The sequence below is a fragment of the Epinephelus lanceolatus genome, chromosome 13, assembly GCF_041903045.1.
Source record: "Epinephelus lanceolatus isolate andai-2023 chromosome 13, ASM4190304v1, whole genome shotgun sequence".
Lineage (NCBI taxonomy): Eukaryota > Metazoa > Chordata > Actinopteri > Perciformes > Serranidae > Epinephelus > Epinephelus lanceolatus.
In genome coordinates, this window is record NC_135746.1 from 12,171,011 (window position 1) to 12,189,698 (window position 18,688).

At 40.2% G+C, this 18,688-nt stretch overlaps 1 protein-coding gene across 3 annotated transcripts in view; it reads right to left on the reverse strand.

Moving 5' to 3' along the window:
- Positions 1-1,687: 1,687 nt before the first annotated feature.
- Positions 1,688-18,688, reverse strand: part of LOC117271217 (estrogen-related receptor gamma-like) — a 51,911-nt gene continuing 34,910 nt past the window's right edge. For all 3 annotated transcript variants that reach the window (XM_033649353.2, XM_033649352.2, XM_078173748.1), the window contains exons 5-8: positions 15,919-16,029; positions 14,253-14,435; positions 3,973-4,242; positions 1,688-3,560 (exon numbers count right to left, since the gene is read on the reverse strand). In XM_033649353.2, coding sequence (XP_033505244.1) covers positions 3,316-3,560; positions 3,973-4,242; positions 14,253-14,435; positions 15,919-16,029 — 809 coding nt within the window. In that variant the 3' untranslated portion in view covers positions 1,688-3,315. The remainder of the gene's footprint in view (positions 3,561-3,972; positions 4,243-14,252; positions 14,436-15,918; positions 16,030-18,688) is intronic.

Genomic DNA, 18,688 nt, shown 5'->3' on the forward strand with positions numbered 1-18,688 from the left:
TTTTTTCATGATTTTGGACGACATACTATACTATGACTATTTTGCATGATTTTGGACGACACACTATACTATGATCATTCTTAATGATTTTGGACGACATACTATACTATGTTTATTTTTCATGATTTTGGACGACATACTATACTATGACGTTTTTTCATGATTTTTTACGACATACTATACTATGAAGTTTTTTCATGATTGTCGACGACATAGTATAGTATGTCATCCAAAATCATGAAAAAAAGTCATGGTATTTTATCACTATTTTTCATGATTTTGGACGACATACTATACTGTGAAGTTTTTTCATTATTTTGGATGACATAGTATAGTATGTCATCCAAAATCATGAAAAAAAGTCATAGTATTTTATGACTATTTTTCATGATTTTGGACAACATACTATACTAAGACTATTTTTCATGATTTTGGACGACATACTGTAGTATGACGTTTTTCATGATTTTGGACGACATGCTATACTATGACATTTTTTCATGATTTTTGACGACACACTATGCTATGATCATTCTTAATGATTTTGGACGACATACTATACTATGACGTTTTTTCATGATTTTTTACGACATACTATACTATGAAGTTTTTTCATGATTTTCAACGACATAGTATAGTATGTCATCCAAAATCATGAAAAAAAGTTATAGTATATAGTATAGTATTTTTTGACTGTTTTTCATGATTTTGGACGACGTACTATACTAAGACTATTTTTTATGATTTTGGACGACATACTGTAGTATGACTATTTCTCATGATTTTGGACGACATACTATACTATGACATTTTTTCATGAGTTTGGACGACATACTATACTATGGAGTTTTCTCATGATTTTGGACGACAAACTGTACTATGACTATTTTTCATGATTTTGGACGACATACTATACTATGACTATTTTTCATGATTTTGGATGACATACTGTAGTATGAAGTTTTTTCATGATTTTGGACGACATACTATACTATGACTATTTTTCATCATTTTGGACTACATACTGTAGTATGACATTTTTTATGGTTTTCGATGACATACTATACTATGACTGTTTTCCATGATTTTGGACGACATGCTATACTATGACTATTTTTCATGATTTTGGACGACATACAGTATTTGTATGTTTTTTTATGATTTTGGATGAACTACTATACTATGAGTTATTTAAATGAGTTTTAATGTCATACTATGCTGTGATTTTTTTTCATGATTTCTGGATGATTTTTTTTATTTTTTTTAACATACTCATACATACATTTTTTTGACATGCTCTCCTATGACTTCTTAAATTATACTATGTTATGAATAAACACTATCACCCTTTTACTAAAGCTATATGTTTATAGTGAGTTTCATTTTCTCAGGATGATTGTATGATGAGAAGATGAGTCAACTTCCTCTGCTTCCATCAGCCTCAACAGGCATCTGATGACCAGCGCTCCCCGGAGCCACTGCTGGACTTCATTACATTATAGCTGTTAATTATAAATCTCCATCCAACTGAGCTCCGATGGCCTAAATGTGCCATAACGGGCCTCATTTGAAAATGACAGTCCATTGTCAGGCTGTGCAGAATAGACTGCACCCACGTCCTCACTCTTAATAAATTTATTTCAAAGCCTTTCTTCTTTTTATCGAGAAAGATGACACTGAGATGATATGAGCTTTGCATTAAGGGGATCATCTTTATTGCCCAAGAATCCACCTGAGAATGAAATAGCACGGCACAGCTCATCCAAACAATGCTTATTTGCATCTTAAAACATCTCTGTTGGCATAAGACATGACGTATATACAGCAAAACGTACAGTACATACATTTAAACCGGCATATTGCTGCCGTCATCTTGTCACAAAAATATGCACATTATAGCGTCACAGTACCTTGAGTAAAATAAGGAGCAAGACTTTTATTCATTGTACTGAGATTCCTTCTGATTTCACCCCTTCATTTAACGTGTGCAAAAAAAAAGACAAATTTTTAGATATAACTACTCTTCACACAAAACACACTAACAGATAAACAGAGCGCCATCACCCGTTTCCCCAAACTTTATGGCTAAAAGAAAAAGTAGTGCACAAATTTCATCCTACACATAGACTTCTACCATTGAAAGGACATCAAATGCCTCCCTAATCCAGATTATACAGTATGGCAGCCATTTTACATAGTTAAAGTTATATCTACGGGTCTACAACAACTCTACAACATTATGATTTTCAAGTCCAATTATAATCATGTTGCCTTGAATTTTCACAATATGGTTTATATAGGTATCAGTGCTGTAGCAGAGAAGCTAGTAAAAAATTATCTTACAATGATATCGTTTAAAAATCTTTTTAAAAAATTATTATCCACTGTAATTGCTTTAACCTACTCTTCATTAATGCCACATTAGTAAATAAAAAACAGCAAATGAACAGAGCCACTTTTAAATAAATATCACTTTGCTGTCACACATTTGTATTAATGTATCATTAAGTACTCTTTCCCTGAAATGTTCTACTAAAATCAGGCCAGTTATAGATTTATGAGATGCAGACCACTTAATAGCGTCCCTTTAATTACTTATATATGGATGTAGTGTAGATAGATACTTTTGCGATACACAACACAGCAGGGATGCAGGTTTATGTGAATGACTTACAGGCCACATTATATTACTGTGGACATATGCTGGTATTAATAGTACGAGTCTTTACTCTTTGGCAAGACTTACCTCTTAGGACACATTTACCTTTTCTATACAAAAAGGACGAACAAAATCAAATCATCAAAAGGCTCCCTAAATGCACTAGATTGCAGATTAACAGGCTTCAAGATGGATCAAAAATAATCCATGAGGATCTTCAAGTATCAGGTGGTCTTTGACAAAAGAAGCTCTACATTTGGCATGTTACTGTTAATATGTCTAGAAGGCGATTTCTTCTGTGTTTATGCTGTTTGTCCATCTGCCTTCGACCTTTGGAAGCAGGTCAACACGCTTAAATTAGTGTCACCAAAAGCAAAGATGACAGTGTCCTCATCGTTGAGAAGACGCTCAATGCAAATTAAACTGCTCCGTTCAAACTGTCATTTAGAGTAGGAAGGGTGTTGCTCTAAAATGTTCCACTGCTTGCCTCTAGAACACGCTCCCCGGCGACTGCAGATTCAAAACCTTATTGTCAAAGCTGAAATGGACAAATACATGGTGTCAAACCCCACCATTACCCGTTATCCTTCACTTCCTGTCCTCCTGACCGCCTGCGTTGGGGGTCAGGACGAACCTGATGGCTGTCTGTGTTGGGGTCAAGCTTTGGCCTCCAGCAGTTCGAGGAACAGTTTGTGCATTGGCACGCGGCCGTCCTGTTTGATGCTGCAGAAGTGCTGGACAGCACGAGCAGCCGTCTGACGGAGGAGAGGGAGGGTCATGATCAGTTTGCCGGCCCGCCGAGGGTCCTCTGGGTGGTGGGTGGCCTCGTAGTCCTGTAGGGCCCCGTGAAGGACATCCTGGAGTCTCTGAACCGCCTCTGAGTCCTCGATTTGCATCGAGTCTGTAAGGAGAGATGAAATTGAGGAGTTGAAGTATGTCAACAATTTAAATATGTAAAACTTTATTTTTACAAAGTCATAGCAGAATTTCGAAACACCTGATTGTAGATTTTAATTTAAAGGAATACTTCACCCAAAAAATGCGCATTTGTTATCAATTATTTGATCTGTGTTATGTTGAATTTGTGAAAAAACTTTGTTTATTCTCACATGCCTACACGGTAAATGAAGAATCCAAAAACAGAGAAAATTTTTGATGACTTTGCAATTGATCATGTAGTTGTAGAGATATTTCAGTTTGGACAAATCTGTGGACCAACCTACTGTCTGGCCTTACCATCCACAGAGCCACATGCTGTACTGGCTAAATATTGTGCAGGTACAGAGCTAAAGAGCCTAATCTCTGCAACTGACCTGAGTTAGCAAGCGCGATAGCCTTGAGAACCACAAACTCCTCCTTTTCCAGCCCCATGGCTTTATACTTCTTCACCAGCTGCAGGATGGCATTGTTGAGGTCGAGCAGCCCGGCCAGCTTCGACTGCTCCTCGTCCATGATGTAGTCCTCAGCATACACCAGCTTGTCCTCCAGGACCAGCGAGCGGAACACCACCCGCAGGATCAAAATCTCCATCCAGCCGCTCTGCAGCAGACTCATCTGGTCGGCCAGAGAGAGGGAGGGGAAGCCTGGGGAGACAAGAGGGACAATATGGACCAGTTATTTGGGGTGCAGAAGAGAGAGATCTTAAAGGGACACTCCACATAGGGATGCATTTTATGAAAAAAGGTCTATTTACTTATCAGCTGTATGATATCATCGGCCTCTGTGAAGGGAGCTTTATAAAACCTGAGAAAAAAATCACTGATGATGTCATCAGGGTCATTTTGGAATGGGTGCTAGATGACAAATATATCACAGAAATCTGCTTTATAAATTGAGGTATCGTGTTTAAAAGAGGTGAACATTTAATGGTAAGAAAAGGTCTATTATGTTCTTGAAATTAAGGGATCCAGCATTTTTGAAGACTGATCTAATTCCATAGCCCCCTTGCCCCTACCACTTTGCCCTTACCCCTCCGTTTTACGTGTCATGTCTGATTCTTATTGGGATAGAAGTGTAGGGCGAAGTGTTGGGGCTGCATGATCCTCTAAATGAAGGCTTTTCAGAGGCGCACTTCAAAATGAGTTGATTTTAAATTATATCATCTTAAGTTTAATGTCATTTCAATGTAATACGGTCATTTTCTTTAGAACAAGCAGAACAACAACAAAAAAAACGATGCTAGTAGTATGCCGAAGTCTCGTTAGCTCACTAGCTAGCTAGCTAACTTTACATTGTTAGCACTGAGGCAGTCCAACAAATTTTATTGTTTTTAGATTTAAAATTTCAATGGGAAAAAACTTTTTTTATATATACAGTACAGGCCAAAAGTTTGGACACACCTTCTCATTCAATGCGTTTTCTTTATTTTCATGACTATTTACATTGTAGATTCTCACTGAAGGCATCAAAACTATGAATGAACACATGTGGAGTTATGTACTTAACAAAAAAAGGTGAAATAACTCAAAACATGTTTTATATTCTAGTTTCTTCAAAATAGCCACCCTTTGCTCTGATTACTGCTTTGCACACTCTTGGCATTCTCTCCATGAGCTTCAAGAGGTAGTCACCTGAAATGGTTTTCCAACAGTCTTGAAGGAGTTCCCAGAGGTGTTTAGCACTTGTTGGCCCCTTTGCCTTCACTCTGCGGTCCAGCTCACCCCAAACCATCTCGATTGGGTTCAGGTCCGGTGACTGTGGAGGCCAGGTCATCTGCCGCAGCACTCCATCACTCTCCTTCTTGGTCAAATAGCCCTTACACAGCCTGGAGGTGTGTTTGGGGTCATTGTCCTGTTGAAAAATAAATGATCGTCCAACTAAACGCAAACCGGATGGGATGGCATGTTGCTGCAGGATGCTGTGGTAGCCATGCTGGTTCAGTGTGCCTTCAATTTTGAATAAATCCCTAACAGTGTCACCAGCAAAACACCCCCACACCATCACACCTCCTCCTCCATGCTTCACAGTGGGAACCAGGCATGTGGAATCCATCTGTTCACCTTTTCTGCGTCTCACAAAGACGCGGCGGTTGGAACCAAAGATCTCAAATTTGGACTCATCAGACCAAAGCACAGATTTCCACTGGTCTAATGTCCATTCCTTGTGTTTCTTGGCCCAAACAAATCTCTTCTGCTTGTTGCCTCTCCTTAGCAGTGGTTTCCTAGCAGCTATTTGACCATGAAGGCCTGATTGGCGCAGTCTCCTCTTAACAGTTGTTCTAGAGATGGGTCTGCTGCTAGAACTCTGTGTGGCATTCATCTGGTCTCTGATCTGAGCTGCTGTTAACTTGCGATTTCTGAGGCTGGTGACTCGGATGAACTTATCCTCAGAAGCAGAGGTGACTCTTGGTCTTCCTTTCCTGGGTTGGTCCTCATGTGTGCCAGTTTCGTTGTAGCGCTTGATGGTTTTTGCGACTCCACTTGGGGACACATTTAAAGTTTTTGCAATTTTCCGGACTGACTGACCTTCATTTCTTAAAGTAATGATGGCCACTCGTTTTTCTTTAGTTAGCTGATTGGTTCTTGCCATAATATGAATTTTAACAGTTGTCCAATAGGGCTGTCGGCTGTGTATTAACCTGACTTCTGCACAACACAACTGATGGTCCCAACCCCATTGATAAAGCAAGAAATTCCACTAATTAACCCTGATAAGGCACACCTGTGAAGTGGAAACCATTTCAGGTGACTACCTCTTGAAGCTCATGGAGAGAATGCCAAGAGTGTGCAAAGCAGTAATCAGAGCAAAGGGTGGCTATTTTGAAGAAACTAGAATATAAAACATGTTTTGAGTTATTTCACCTTTTTTTGTTAAGTACATAACTCCACATGTGTTCATTCATAGTTTTGATGCCTTCAGTGAGAATCTACAATGTAAATAGTCATGAAAATAAAGAAAACGCATTGAATGAGAAGGTGTGTCCAAACTTTTGGCCTGTACTGTATATGTGTAGAAAATACTTACAATATCTCTGAAATTGATCGAAACAGAAAGAAAATTAAAGCAAGCTATGAAGAAATGGTTAGCAAGTGGTCTCTCATGATAGGGACCTTACAAAAAATAATACAGTGTTGTCCTTTTATGTCTCTTTTATTTCTTTATGTAATCGTTTATATTGTATTAGCGCCTGGATTTGCATTTTTGAGGGCATATAGCCTATGATAGATGGCACTGTTTCTTTTTAAATTTAATGTGAGTTCTTTGAACACAAGTGTAGTTCCAAGGTGGCAATCTGAATCATTTGTAAGGGCCCTCCCCCAATCCCATGGACCCCAGTGCAACCCCACAGCCCACACTGTCTATATTTACGCCCCTGGTGTAGGCTGGCAGGGTACATGGGGACAGGGGTCGCTTACATTAGCATGTTGCTAACAGTAGCCAATAGAGCACCGCTAGTTGCCTGGTATTGAAGCAGTTTTCTTATCTGATGACTTGTTTGATTGACTGATAGCATTCAATTTAGGTTGTGAGCAAATCCTGAGCGTCCTGATAACGGCAAATGCATGCCTGTAGCCCACACAGAAGAAATCACTGCAGCAGAAGACGAAGAAATCAACGACTACCGATGACGTATCAGGGTCTTGAAGGGTCGTCCCATTTCACAGGGGAAGATATCAACCAATACCTCTTGTAACATCGTTCTGAGGGGCAAAGGGGTAAAAATAAGAAACAGAATTGGGCTGAAAGTCATAATGATTCAGCATCTGCTGCACAAATTATTCTTTTAATCTGTCGTCATTTCATAAAGTTCCCAGACTTTATGAAATGGCAGTAGTAAATCGCTGAAGTACCCCTTTCAGTAATTTGGTTAAATCATGTCTTATATTGTATCCAAATTCCCCACTACTTCTGTTTAAATCAGTGATTTCCAGCAGCTTCCAGCATTAATATTAATATCTATTCAGTATAGTAATATCAGTGATACAGAATTCCTGCAGCAGAATGATCGGCTCATAAGAAGGCCACATTGCAAAGGGCATAACAAAGGACAGAGGGAGTGAATAGATGGTGAATTTAATTACACTCTGTGGGACACACACACTTTGATTGACAATTACACCCCACAGGAGCGTGATTAAACCTGCTCACGTCCCCCGCATAAACCCGCATACACACGCTCACACACACGTTTACTGTAATTAAACAGATGATTTTACAGAGCGAGGGGAGGAGGGGGAGGCGTTTGTGTTTTTGACACCATCGGGTGATTGTTATCAGGATCCACTGCTCTTTACAATCACCACGGGGACGTGAGTGGCGCCCGTTTCCCCACTATCACTCCCTGATTGATTGGAAACGCTGTCTGTGCACAATTTCATTGGTCGATAGGGATCAGTATTCTGGCACTGGACCATTGATCAGGGACAGAGACCTGTGTGAATGTGTGTTTGGGCGTGTGTGATGAAATCTGAGGCAATATATTGATAGATTTTAAGGACAAATACAAGTTAAACCTTCCATAAAGAGAGAAGAGCGTGTTGTAAAGTGGCGAGGCAGAGGGCACTGAGGGCAGGAAGGAGTGCTGACATTTGGGGAGAATCCTCTTGCCAGCGTTGGTTGTATCATATCAACAGCAACAACACACAGCCAGTCACACCACAGTCGTCTTTAACACACACATTTGACAGCCAACTTGCAGCATGGACTCAAAAAGGCCAAAAGCAAAGAGGGCAGTTGGTCTTTAGCCAGCTCATCTGCCAGTCTGGCCCTCAGACTTCAGCCCACATCACCGTCAATCTGCCTGATAAGAGCGGACGCAGAGGAGGGGGAGCAGCCAGGACAGTAGCCCCATCACACTCACCTCCCCCTGGGCAGAGAACTCAGATGGCCCAGGCCACTTTGCCCAAGACCCTGCTTCTCCCAGCGATGGGGGCCGTGTGGCCTGCCACTCATCCAGAGCTGATGTGACATGGCCATTACGCTGCTAGGAGGGGCAGTCTTTTTTTTTTAATATCCAGTCTCTGTGTGTTTGTCTTTAATATCTACCTTTCTTTCTTTGTCTCCCATCAGCCATCGCCGTCTGTTTTACCTCCTCAGCCTGTTCCGTCCATGATGCTACTGCCCCATCGTTTCATTTCCTCTTGTCTCGTGATCTCTGTCATTTCATCTCAAGTCACTATTTCTATCTTTTCCTTTATCATTTCTCTCTTTCGGTCTCTGCCTCTGTGTTTCAGTTTTTCTCTCTGTCGTTATCTATTAAACTGCAAAAGCAAAAATTCCCACTCACTGGAGCGACAATGTTTTCAGGCAACAGTGTCATTTTGTTTGCCAAAAGGTCCAACCAGTTACTACAATAATGTTTGTAAGGCTCCAACTTGCACTTTATTTTCAGTATATTCAGTACAGATAATTAATTAATTTACTATTATCATCATTGTTATTATTATTATTTATCAATAACTGTAATAAAATTTATCATGTAGGGATGGATCTGATATTGTTCGTTTAATGGGTTGTCACTAGTGATTTATAATGTGTATTTTTGTACTGGTTGTGTAATTTTTTGCACCTCTGACCAAATTAAATCCTTTTTTAAATAATAAAGTTAAATGTAATTTTTTTTTTTTAACTTGATAGAGTCTTAGAAGTGAAAAAAGCCTTTCAGATGTCATGTGAGCACAAAATAATTTATATATTTCTTATTTTATTGTCCAGCAGGAAAGGTCACGTTTGCTGTGGCCAAGTCCGGCAAAGAAATAAATTTTAAAAAACATGTAAACCAGCTGGCCTGATTGAATTGTTGTTGTATTGTTTCCTCCTGTTTCCAGTCTCTGTGCTAAGCTAAGCTAAAGAGCTGCTGGTTCCAGCTTCATATTTATTGTACAGATGTGAGAGTGGTATTGATCTTCTCGTCTAACTCTCGGTAATTAACTGACACTAATGAACACCAACAAACTGCCTGCTACTGATCAGGTCTTTCAAGGTCACCTGTTATGCCTCTCCTTATTTGGTGTCATATATATGTTACCATATCAGATGTTCATGTTAAATGTCACCAACATTTGAAATAATGAGATTAATGCATCTAAATGTTTTCTACTTTGGCTGCACCATGAGGTCAGATTGTGACAAATTCTAAATGGTGATCTTCAGGCACACTACGGCAAGAGTTTACATTACGTACACTGCTACATGTAGCTACATGCTAATGGCAGGAAAACGTGTAATCTTGCTCGCTGATGTGGTTGATTTCTCCTGGATTTCGGATTATATTCCGGTTGGAACCAACACGTTCTCACCCAACACAACAAAGCGAATTGATGTTTTTGTTTCTTCAACGACAAACGCACGTGGTTAGGTTTAGGAAAAAAGAACAGGGTTTAGCTTTCGAATCTTACAGGACACAAACAGCGCTCTCCCGGGTGAAAGTCAGTGTTTGTTGGACCCATCCACCAACGGCCCCACCCACCCTACTTGGACTTTCGCTGCCTTAACTTTCATTCTTGGCTCGTTGTGTTTCCCCTGACGCTACCGAGCGCCGTTAAAGTATAAGGCCGACCAGCTCTGTAGCATGCTGACGTTAAAGGTCAGCTTTTTCATAATGTCTGATGCTGCAAGTCATTGCCCAAGCGCCAGATTTGGATGACTTCGGAGTGAGACAGGGTAGCTGGAACATGTCCAGTTGGCAAATTTGAGAAATCCTAGGGTAGCTAATTAGAGGCAGAGTAAGGCAGGCCATTCCTTCGCTATCCTATGATCTGCAAATTCGAGTCTGGCTTGTGTTTAGGAGCTATAAGTAGTAACTGTGTTACAGTTATTCACTGGCTGCCATAATGGAGATACAGAATATCTGAAAATGCTGACAAATCAGAGGAGACTGGGCTTTTCGGGAGGGGGTCTTAAAGGGACAGGCACTAAAATGGGGCATTTCAGAACGAATGTGAATACAGGTATTCCAGCACAGACAGTATGATAAAAAATTTTTTAACATTAAAGCTTGTAAACATGTTCCAGTAGAGACCCAAAATACAAGTATGAATCTGAAAATGAACACTATAGGTCCCCTTTAAAACTCCTCTCCTCTGTCTTAAACAGATGTGAATTGTTTCACGTAAGAAGCCTCTTTATTGGCCTCAACTCATCCGATCTAAGTGCACCTTTTGTTGCATTTTACTTGGTTTTTCGTGACATTTCATAACTTTAAGTAAAATTAGTTTGACAGCTGGATGAATGCACGGCTCCCTGTCTCTCCCTCCCCTCAGGTGGGTATCTGCTGTGTGTACGGGCGCTCTCCCAGCCAAACACTCCACTGGCAAAGGGCTACAAATACACCCATCAGTAGGCCTCCGTCTGTCTCGTGCGCTGACAGTAAAGAGCCGTCAACGAGAGAAAGGAGGCAGACAGCAACAGCCCGGGGGGTGAGAAGGAGGAGGAGGAGGAGGAGGAGGAGGAGGCGACGATGCTCTCCTTCCTTTTCTAACTGAACAATGGAAATGCTGTTGAGGGACACCAAACACCAACACTGACTCAAATAGCAGCTTTATGTCCACTTTGTAGGAAGAAATACGGGGACAAATATAGTACACACACACACACACACACACTACACACACACGCACACACACACACGCACACACACCTGCTTTGTTTGTTTTGTAAGCATTTCAGAGATAGGACATCAAAAAAAAGTCCAGGTGTTTCCCTGGTGATGTTTTGGGTGTGGATAACCACGGCTGATAAAGCAGCAGGGCTTCAGTTAGAGGAAACAGACGATAAGAAAACAGCACCAAGGAGAAATCGAGACAGATGATAAAGCCTTTAGTGTGCTGGAGCCTGCAGGGTAAATAATGATTCATTTCATTATTAATTAACTCATTGCAGCTGGAAACTTTGAGATCTACGCTAGAATTTAAAACACATTTCTGAGGTTTTTCTGACTGATCTACAGCTAGACCGTCGCTTTAAATTTATATTATGTCAAAAACATATAAAAAATGCCCATCATTACTCACTAAAGCTTGAGGTGACATCTTCAAACAGCTTGTTTCATCCAACCAACAGTCCAGAACTCAAATTTATTACAAATTTACAACAATAAATCTGTGAAAAGCAGCAAATCTTCACATTTGAGAAACTAAAAGTAGCTGATATTTGATATTTTCCCTCAATAAATTCCCTTAATAATAAGTCAGTAATGCAAACTGTTAGACCTCTGAAACAGTCACTCAATGAATCAACTAACTGATCAACAGAATCTTAACAGGCAGCAATTTTGATAAAAAAAAATCTCCATGTGAGATTTTGCTGCCTTTCTCTTTTTTACACTCGGAATATCTTTGGGCTTTAGACTGTTGATTGAATAAAAGTAAGGTATCAACTTGCAATATGTGAGATAATAATGGTATGGAGGCAAATTGCATTCACAAAAGAAAAAACAATAGAAATCTTATCTCAAACTGATGAGTTACTATCTCTTATTATGAGAAAAGATCTGGTGATTATGAAATCATGATCTTGTAATTATGCAGGAAGACAGCAACTTCCAGCAGGTCAGACTAAGGCTGTCTGTCTGAACAATGACTTAAAACACCTGTGCAGTGTTAACATACTAATATTAATGTCATCCATATTAAAGGTCCAGTGTGTAGGATTTAGGGACATCTATTGGCAGAGATGGTGCATAATATTCATAAATGTGTTTTCATCAGTTAGTCACCTGAAAATAAGAAGTTCAGAGCAATTATTTGTGATGAGATGAAACTGTTTTAGAACGTTGCAGAGAAAAGTTGTGGCGGTGTGAACTGGCTGGTCTGAGCTCGACTCAAGCCGACTGATGGCGTCACCTGCAACTCTGCTGGTCAAATCGCCAGTGGCTGGTTTTAGAGCGTAAATCACGTCACCTGTTTCTACAGCAAATCAGCTTTCAATAAAGTCGTCTGTCAAAATGATTGTAGACGCGTGTTTCCTCCGTCCCAGCCGAGACCTCTGTTTCCATCACCATGGTGTGCCAGTGTCAGATGGTGGGACCCTGCTGCTCGCAGCCGTTTCATCACTACTACAAATGCAGCTGTAGCCAGTATCTCACTATCACTATCCTCAATCATATGTTAAGAAGCTACAAATTATATTCAGCCACAAAATAAACCTGAAAAGCTGCAAATCAGAACAGAAGTACAGAGTTGTTGCATAGAGATGATACACCGTCTCATCTAGTTGCATTGGTGTGAACCGGCAGGATGGCGCATCGCAAGTAGTTGCCCGTTTCAACTCGTCTCGTCCCAAGTCTTTGGTCTGAACTGGGTTTAAGACTGAGCTGTTTATATCTACATACAGAGCAGGTCCTCTTCCAGGGAGTCCACCATGTTGTTTCTACAGTAGCCCAGAGAGGACAAACCAAACACTGGCTCTAGATAGGGCCATTTGTGTTTTTGCATTAGCCTTCATAATTCTCCTACATGCACGCTTTGCATGCAAGTTTCAGTTGGTTGCAATCTGCAAACTCACCACTAGATGCCACTAAATCCAACACACTAGACCTTTAAATACAGTCATTAACAAGCAAGAGAACGGAGAATGAAAACAAGCTAAGCAAAATTAAAGCAGGTATAAAATACTTTGTTACAGTGCCGTGTAACAAATGATCAAATATTGGATTTGCTAAAAGGCAGCAAACAGCCTTGATTTAAAAGAACTTCTAGTTGCAGCAGATCGGCCATTTTGCTGAGTTTGTACCAGATATGTGTTGCATGAAAACTGAACGCAGCAGACCTGCCCCAGACGACCTCAGCGGTCTCAGCGGTTCATAATGTAGCAGAAGATCAGAAATGTATTATGGCCCTAAACCATTCAGTGCTTTGTAAACCAACAGTGGTTTGCTGACAGATAAGAAGCCAGTGTAAAAACCTGCAGACATCAGCTTACTAAGACATCACCTTGTGTTATGTGAGACTGTAATGGAAGAGAAGAAATTAATTTGTCAAATTAGAGCAGCTCAAAAAAAGAAATAGAGCTTCTGAATAAGTGCACATGCTGCTTTTCATGTGTGTGTGTGTGTGTGTGTGATTTGTGAGTCTCCAAAACAAAGTATCGAAAGCAGACCTGCAAACCTCTGTTGCCACCGCATACGATTACAACCGCCAACATAGCTGCATACCAGCGTTTTAATCCCACTAAGCTGTCAGAATGCACTTCCCCTCTCCTTTCCACCATCTCATCCAAAGGAGAAAAAAAACTCCGAACATCCCTTCTGCTGTTCCTGTGTCAGAGGAGAAGCTAATTGTGTTCCAAGTGTCAGGAGGATTTCCGTAATTCAGAGAAGGCTGTGGCCCAGGAAATGAATTAAAACTTCCAGGTGGCCATTGGTCATCTGGTTGATATACTAAGAACCCACATTGGTCAGCAAGGGCATGCCACACACAGTCACAGTCACAGTCACACACACACACACTGAGGATGACTGACAGATAACACACAGCCGCGCCAACATGCCCCCTCTCCTCTGGGCATCTTGGCAACCACAAGTCACAACAATCTCCTCCTCTGATCTGATTATAGACTTAATGTGAGCTAGTGTGTGTGTGTGTGTGTGTGTGTGTGTGGTGGAGTGTGTGAGCGACCAACTGCCCGACTCTACTGACTGACTGAGCGATCGTACCTGGGATGTGTTTGGCCCAGCCGATGTTGACCACCAGCTCTCGGTCAGCCAGGTCACACAGCGTGGTCAGAGCCTTGATGTCGCTCTCGGGTACGGTGGGGTCCGGCATGGCGAAGATGCCCTCTGGCTCGGCCACCAGCAGCAGAGACACCACCTTGTTCTCTATCGCGCCACCAACAATGACTGAGAGAGATGGAGAGAGTGAAATTAGATTTTTAAAATCATAACCACCTCTATTTAATCATTATTTATCATATGACCAGGTAATTTAGGCCGTTACACAAAAGCACATGTAAAGAAGCACCATCAGAAACAATCACAGACTTTGAGATTAAAGTCACAAATTTATGAGAAAAAAATAGTGGAGGTATTTTATTAAGGAACCACTTTGCTTCTCTTTGTAAGGTTGGATCAACCTCATCACACCGCCTACGCTGGCTGAGGCAGATGGCCAGAGGTTGATGTTGTTTCCTCATCCAATCCATTTCTCTGCAATTTTTGACTTAACAATTTAAGGGAATTAATTTGAATTAATTTCAAGTTTTTTCTTGTACATTTACGACTTAAATTTCAGAAAAAAATTATGTTTTTTTCTCATAAATTTGTGAGGGGTTGTTTTAGAGCAAATTCATGAATTTAATCTGAGACAATATCAGAGTTTTTTCTATTAAATTCATGAGTTTTTCCTTGTTTATATATATACGTGTTGGATTTAAAAGAAACTCATAAATTTGTGACATTTTTCTCGTAAATTTATGACTAAAATCTCAGAGAAAATGTGAGTTTTTTCTAGTAAATTTATGAGATTTATTTCTTCTATTTATTTCTATAATCAAAGTTTTTTCCAGTAAATTATTTTTTGTAAATTTACGACTTTAATCTTAAAGGATATCTGAAGTTTTTCATGTAAATTTATGACTTTAAACTCAGACAATAACAGTATTTTTTTTTTCTAAATTTATGATTTTTTTTCTTGGAAATTTACGCCTTTAATTTCAGAGAATATTATTGGAAAATTGTGAATTTTGTCTAGTAAATTTATGACAAATCTCAAATAATCTCAGACAATATCCAAGTTTTTTTTTTCTCAAATATTCAATTTTATTCTCTTGTTTTTTCCTTTGCTCTTGCAAATTTTTTATTTTAATCTGAGCATATTACCTCCCTCCCCTGACTTTAGTGACCCCTGCAGTGCTGTCTTGTGAAAACCGTATACCTCCAAATTCAGTGATTTTAAAGCAAAGGGGTTAAAGTGTTCCTCTATGGGTTGAGAAAACCCATAAAGCCATTGAAACCACTCAGGAATATCTGAAAAACTGCATGGTATTATGTAAAAAAAAGCTAGAGATGGGTCTTTTTTTTTAGCTCATCAAAAGTTGAGGTTTTGGAGATACGTGGTTTTCACAGGATGGCAGTGTAGTTCATTGCAGCCATTCAAAGCTTCTTCCTACTTCTCACTTCAAAACTACAGCTGGCGTTGATTAATGTCGACTCATTAGCAAATACAAGCTATAAAGATGATGAAGTGTTACAGCAGACAACATCACAGAGAGCATGATTTGACTGTTCTGAACTCTCAGACCACAAATAAAAACAGATCCTCTCATATCATTATGAACTATGGTCACATTCATAACCCACCACAGTTAATAGTTTGTACACTTACATGTTTTTTTCTGGGGCAAGGTGTTCTGTGGGTGCAGATACGGGCTGTTCTCAGCGTCTATTCTCCTCTTGTACTTCTGTCTGCCGCCTCGAACCCGGTCCAGACGCACACCTACAACAACACAAACACCACGACATTAATGTTGTAATGATGTAGTTTAACACAAACTGCTGGCACACTCTTAGTATACACTCCATGAAGGCAGACTTTGATGTTTTTCAATCTGGACCCTATTTTCCCATGTTTAAGTGTCTAAATGACTAATGGCAACAACAATTTTTAAATTTGGCAATTTTGGAAACATCAAAAGAAAAGTTACAATTTCAGTCGACCAAGATTTTCTGTGGTTGATTACCGCCCTAGTTCAAACAGGTGATCAGTTAACCATCACAATGTCGCCCAATCATCAACTCCCACGTCTTAACGCCTCCTAGGAGACATGAACGGGACGCCTCCAACGCCTGCACAGCAGCATGCATCCTGTAACACGACACCCAGGAACTTCAGAGCAGCCGATGACAACTGCTCATCTTAACGAGCATTGTGGTGGCCTCGTCGCCACGGCGATGGGGATTTAAGAGTGTGTGTGTGTGTGTGTGTGTGTGTGTGTGTGTGTGTGTGTGTGTGTGTGTGCAGGAGGTAGCAGTCAGTACAGAGAGTAACAGTCACCAGGTGTATCTCTAAAGAAAATGTGTCCAGCGAGTGTGAACGTGACTCAGGCAGCCTTCAGTAGTGGTGTTGGGTTTCCTGATCTACAAAGTGTAAACGGCCATAGTGACCCTGAATAGATCTATAATGGCACTCTGAGGGTATTATTTGCCCACTTGACACCTCTCAGTGACACTTCATCCCTTTGAGCCTGCTGTCTCCTGCGCTCACTCTTACCTATGCAGATATTTATGGAGCGCATGCATGAACATCCACGTTAAATAACATAATGTCCTCTTAATCAGGCGTGTAAATGTGTTGTAGGGTTGAAGGGTTCTTAGTTTTTTGCATCATTGGTTTGTAAAGCTATTTTGTGTGTCATTTTATAGTTAAGCTATTACCATAACAACATTTTTATAGAATTTCTGCTTTATTAGTTAATGTGCCGTGAACACAGAGAGGAAAGATGGAAAGAGGAGGACACTCATAACAAAGCGGTGGTGTGAGAACATGGCCTGAGACCTTTGCTGTGAGCCAACAGACTCTTCCACAAGACCACTATGAAATACCATGCTCAGATGCTGCATGACTGGTTACTGTCATATTTAAAGGTGGACAATTTTGACAGATAGATGCTTGCAGAATCCCCATTGGCCCACATCCATACAGGTCCTATTACAGTGCTGTATGTAAGCCTATTTATCAGACATGAAGACAAAAAATCCTGTAAATATAGACCTATTTTACATTAGAGATTTCTGTATTTCATTTTTCCTCTAAGCTCCTCTCACTGGTATGAGGTGGGTAGGACTTTGCAAAAGGTGGTGCCATGTATTTCCCTGCACCAATCAGGGTTTAACAATATTTGAATCAAAATCTGAAGACAGTTGTTTGCTAATGTTTTGAGACCTCTGTCAATCAAACCACGCCTATTAAACTCTTGATAAGTAATAAATACTTAAGAAATCTTAAAGGCAAACTACTTCAATTTTCAAAATCCATACATGTTATTTGTATGGTCTAAGGCAGTCCAAAAAGTTTAGTAATTAGAATTACCACTCCATGGTTGTATGCCTTCGCCCACCAGTCAATTTTCATTACAGTTTATGTCCATGTCTGTGAAAACGCAGATGCTTCACACACAGAAGAGCTATACAGTCAGCACAGTTTTGGGATGATATAACGTTGAATAATGGCCAGAAATATATTTTATGCAAAATATTATGATGTCACAGTGAGGGTGACCTTTGACCTTTTGGATATAAAATGACATCACTTCATTATTTTATCCTGTTAGACATTTGCGTGAAGTTTTGTTATAATTACTGTATTAATTCTTTAGTTATGGCCAAGAACATGTTTTGTGAGGTCACACTGATCTTGACCTTTGACCACCAAAATCCAATCTGTTCATTGTTGAGTCCAAGTGAACATTTGTGCCAAATTTGAAGAAATTCTCTCAAGCTGTTCTTGAGATATCACACTCACCAAAATGAGACAGACAAGGTCACAGTGACCCTGACCTTTGACCCTTGACTATATAAATCAAACCACTTCATCCTCAACTTCAAGTGAATGTTTGTGCCAAATTTGGAGAAATTCCCTCATGATCACCACAGTTGCATGGTGCAGGAACAGGTATGGGGCACAGAGTGGGAATTTAATAGCCACCATTCTCCCTGTAGATCAGTTCACTGGAACTGTATTGCCAGACAACAGCGTGGGTCCATGTTTACCTCCTGTCAGCTCATGTCATTCAACTACACTGCAAAACATTGCAACAGGAAAAAGAAGCGAATTTAGGCCCCGATCACATGCGAGGCGCACTGCACCGTTGTTGTTTTTGTTTTAATTGTATGTTACTAATAAAAAATGCTTGCTATGTGTTTTTATTGTTGCCAGGCAACCATGCAATTTCTTTTCACAGTAATCAGTAGTTGGTTCCTAAAATGTTGAGGCAGAGGGTACTACTTTGGTTGAGGGTGAGAGGCTGTCAGCAAATAGTTTCTCGGGCAGAGGGAAACAGAGATCTGTGTGGGTACATGAGACCCTAAAAAAGAGGGTGGATCATGGGGAGTACCTCCAGTTGGTCCAGGGGCTTCGCATCCACGATGGCCGTTTC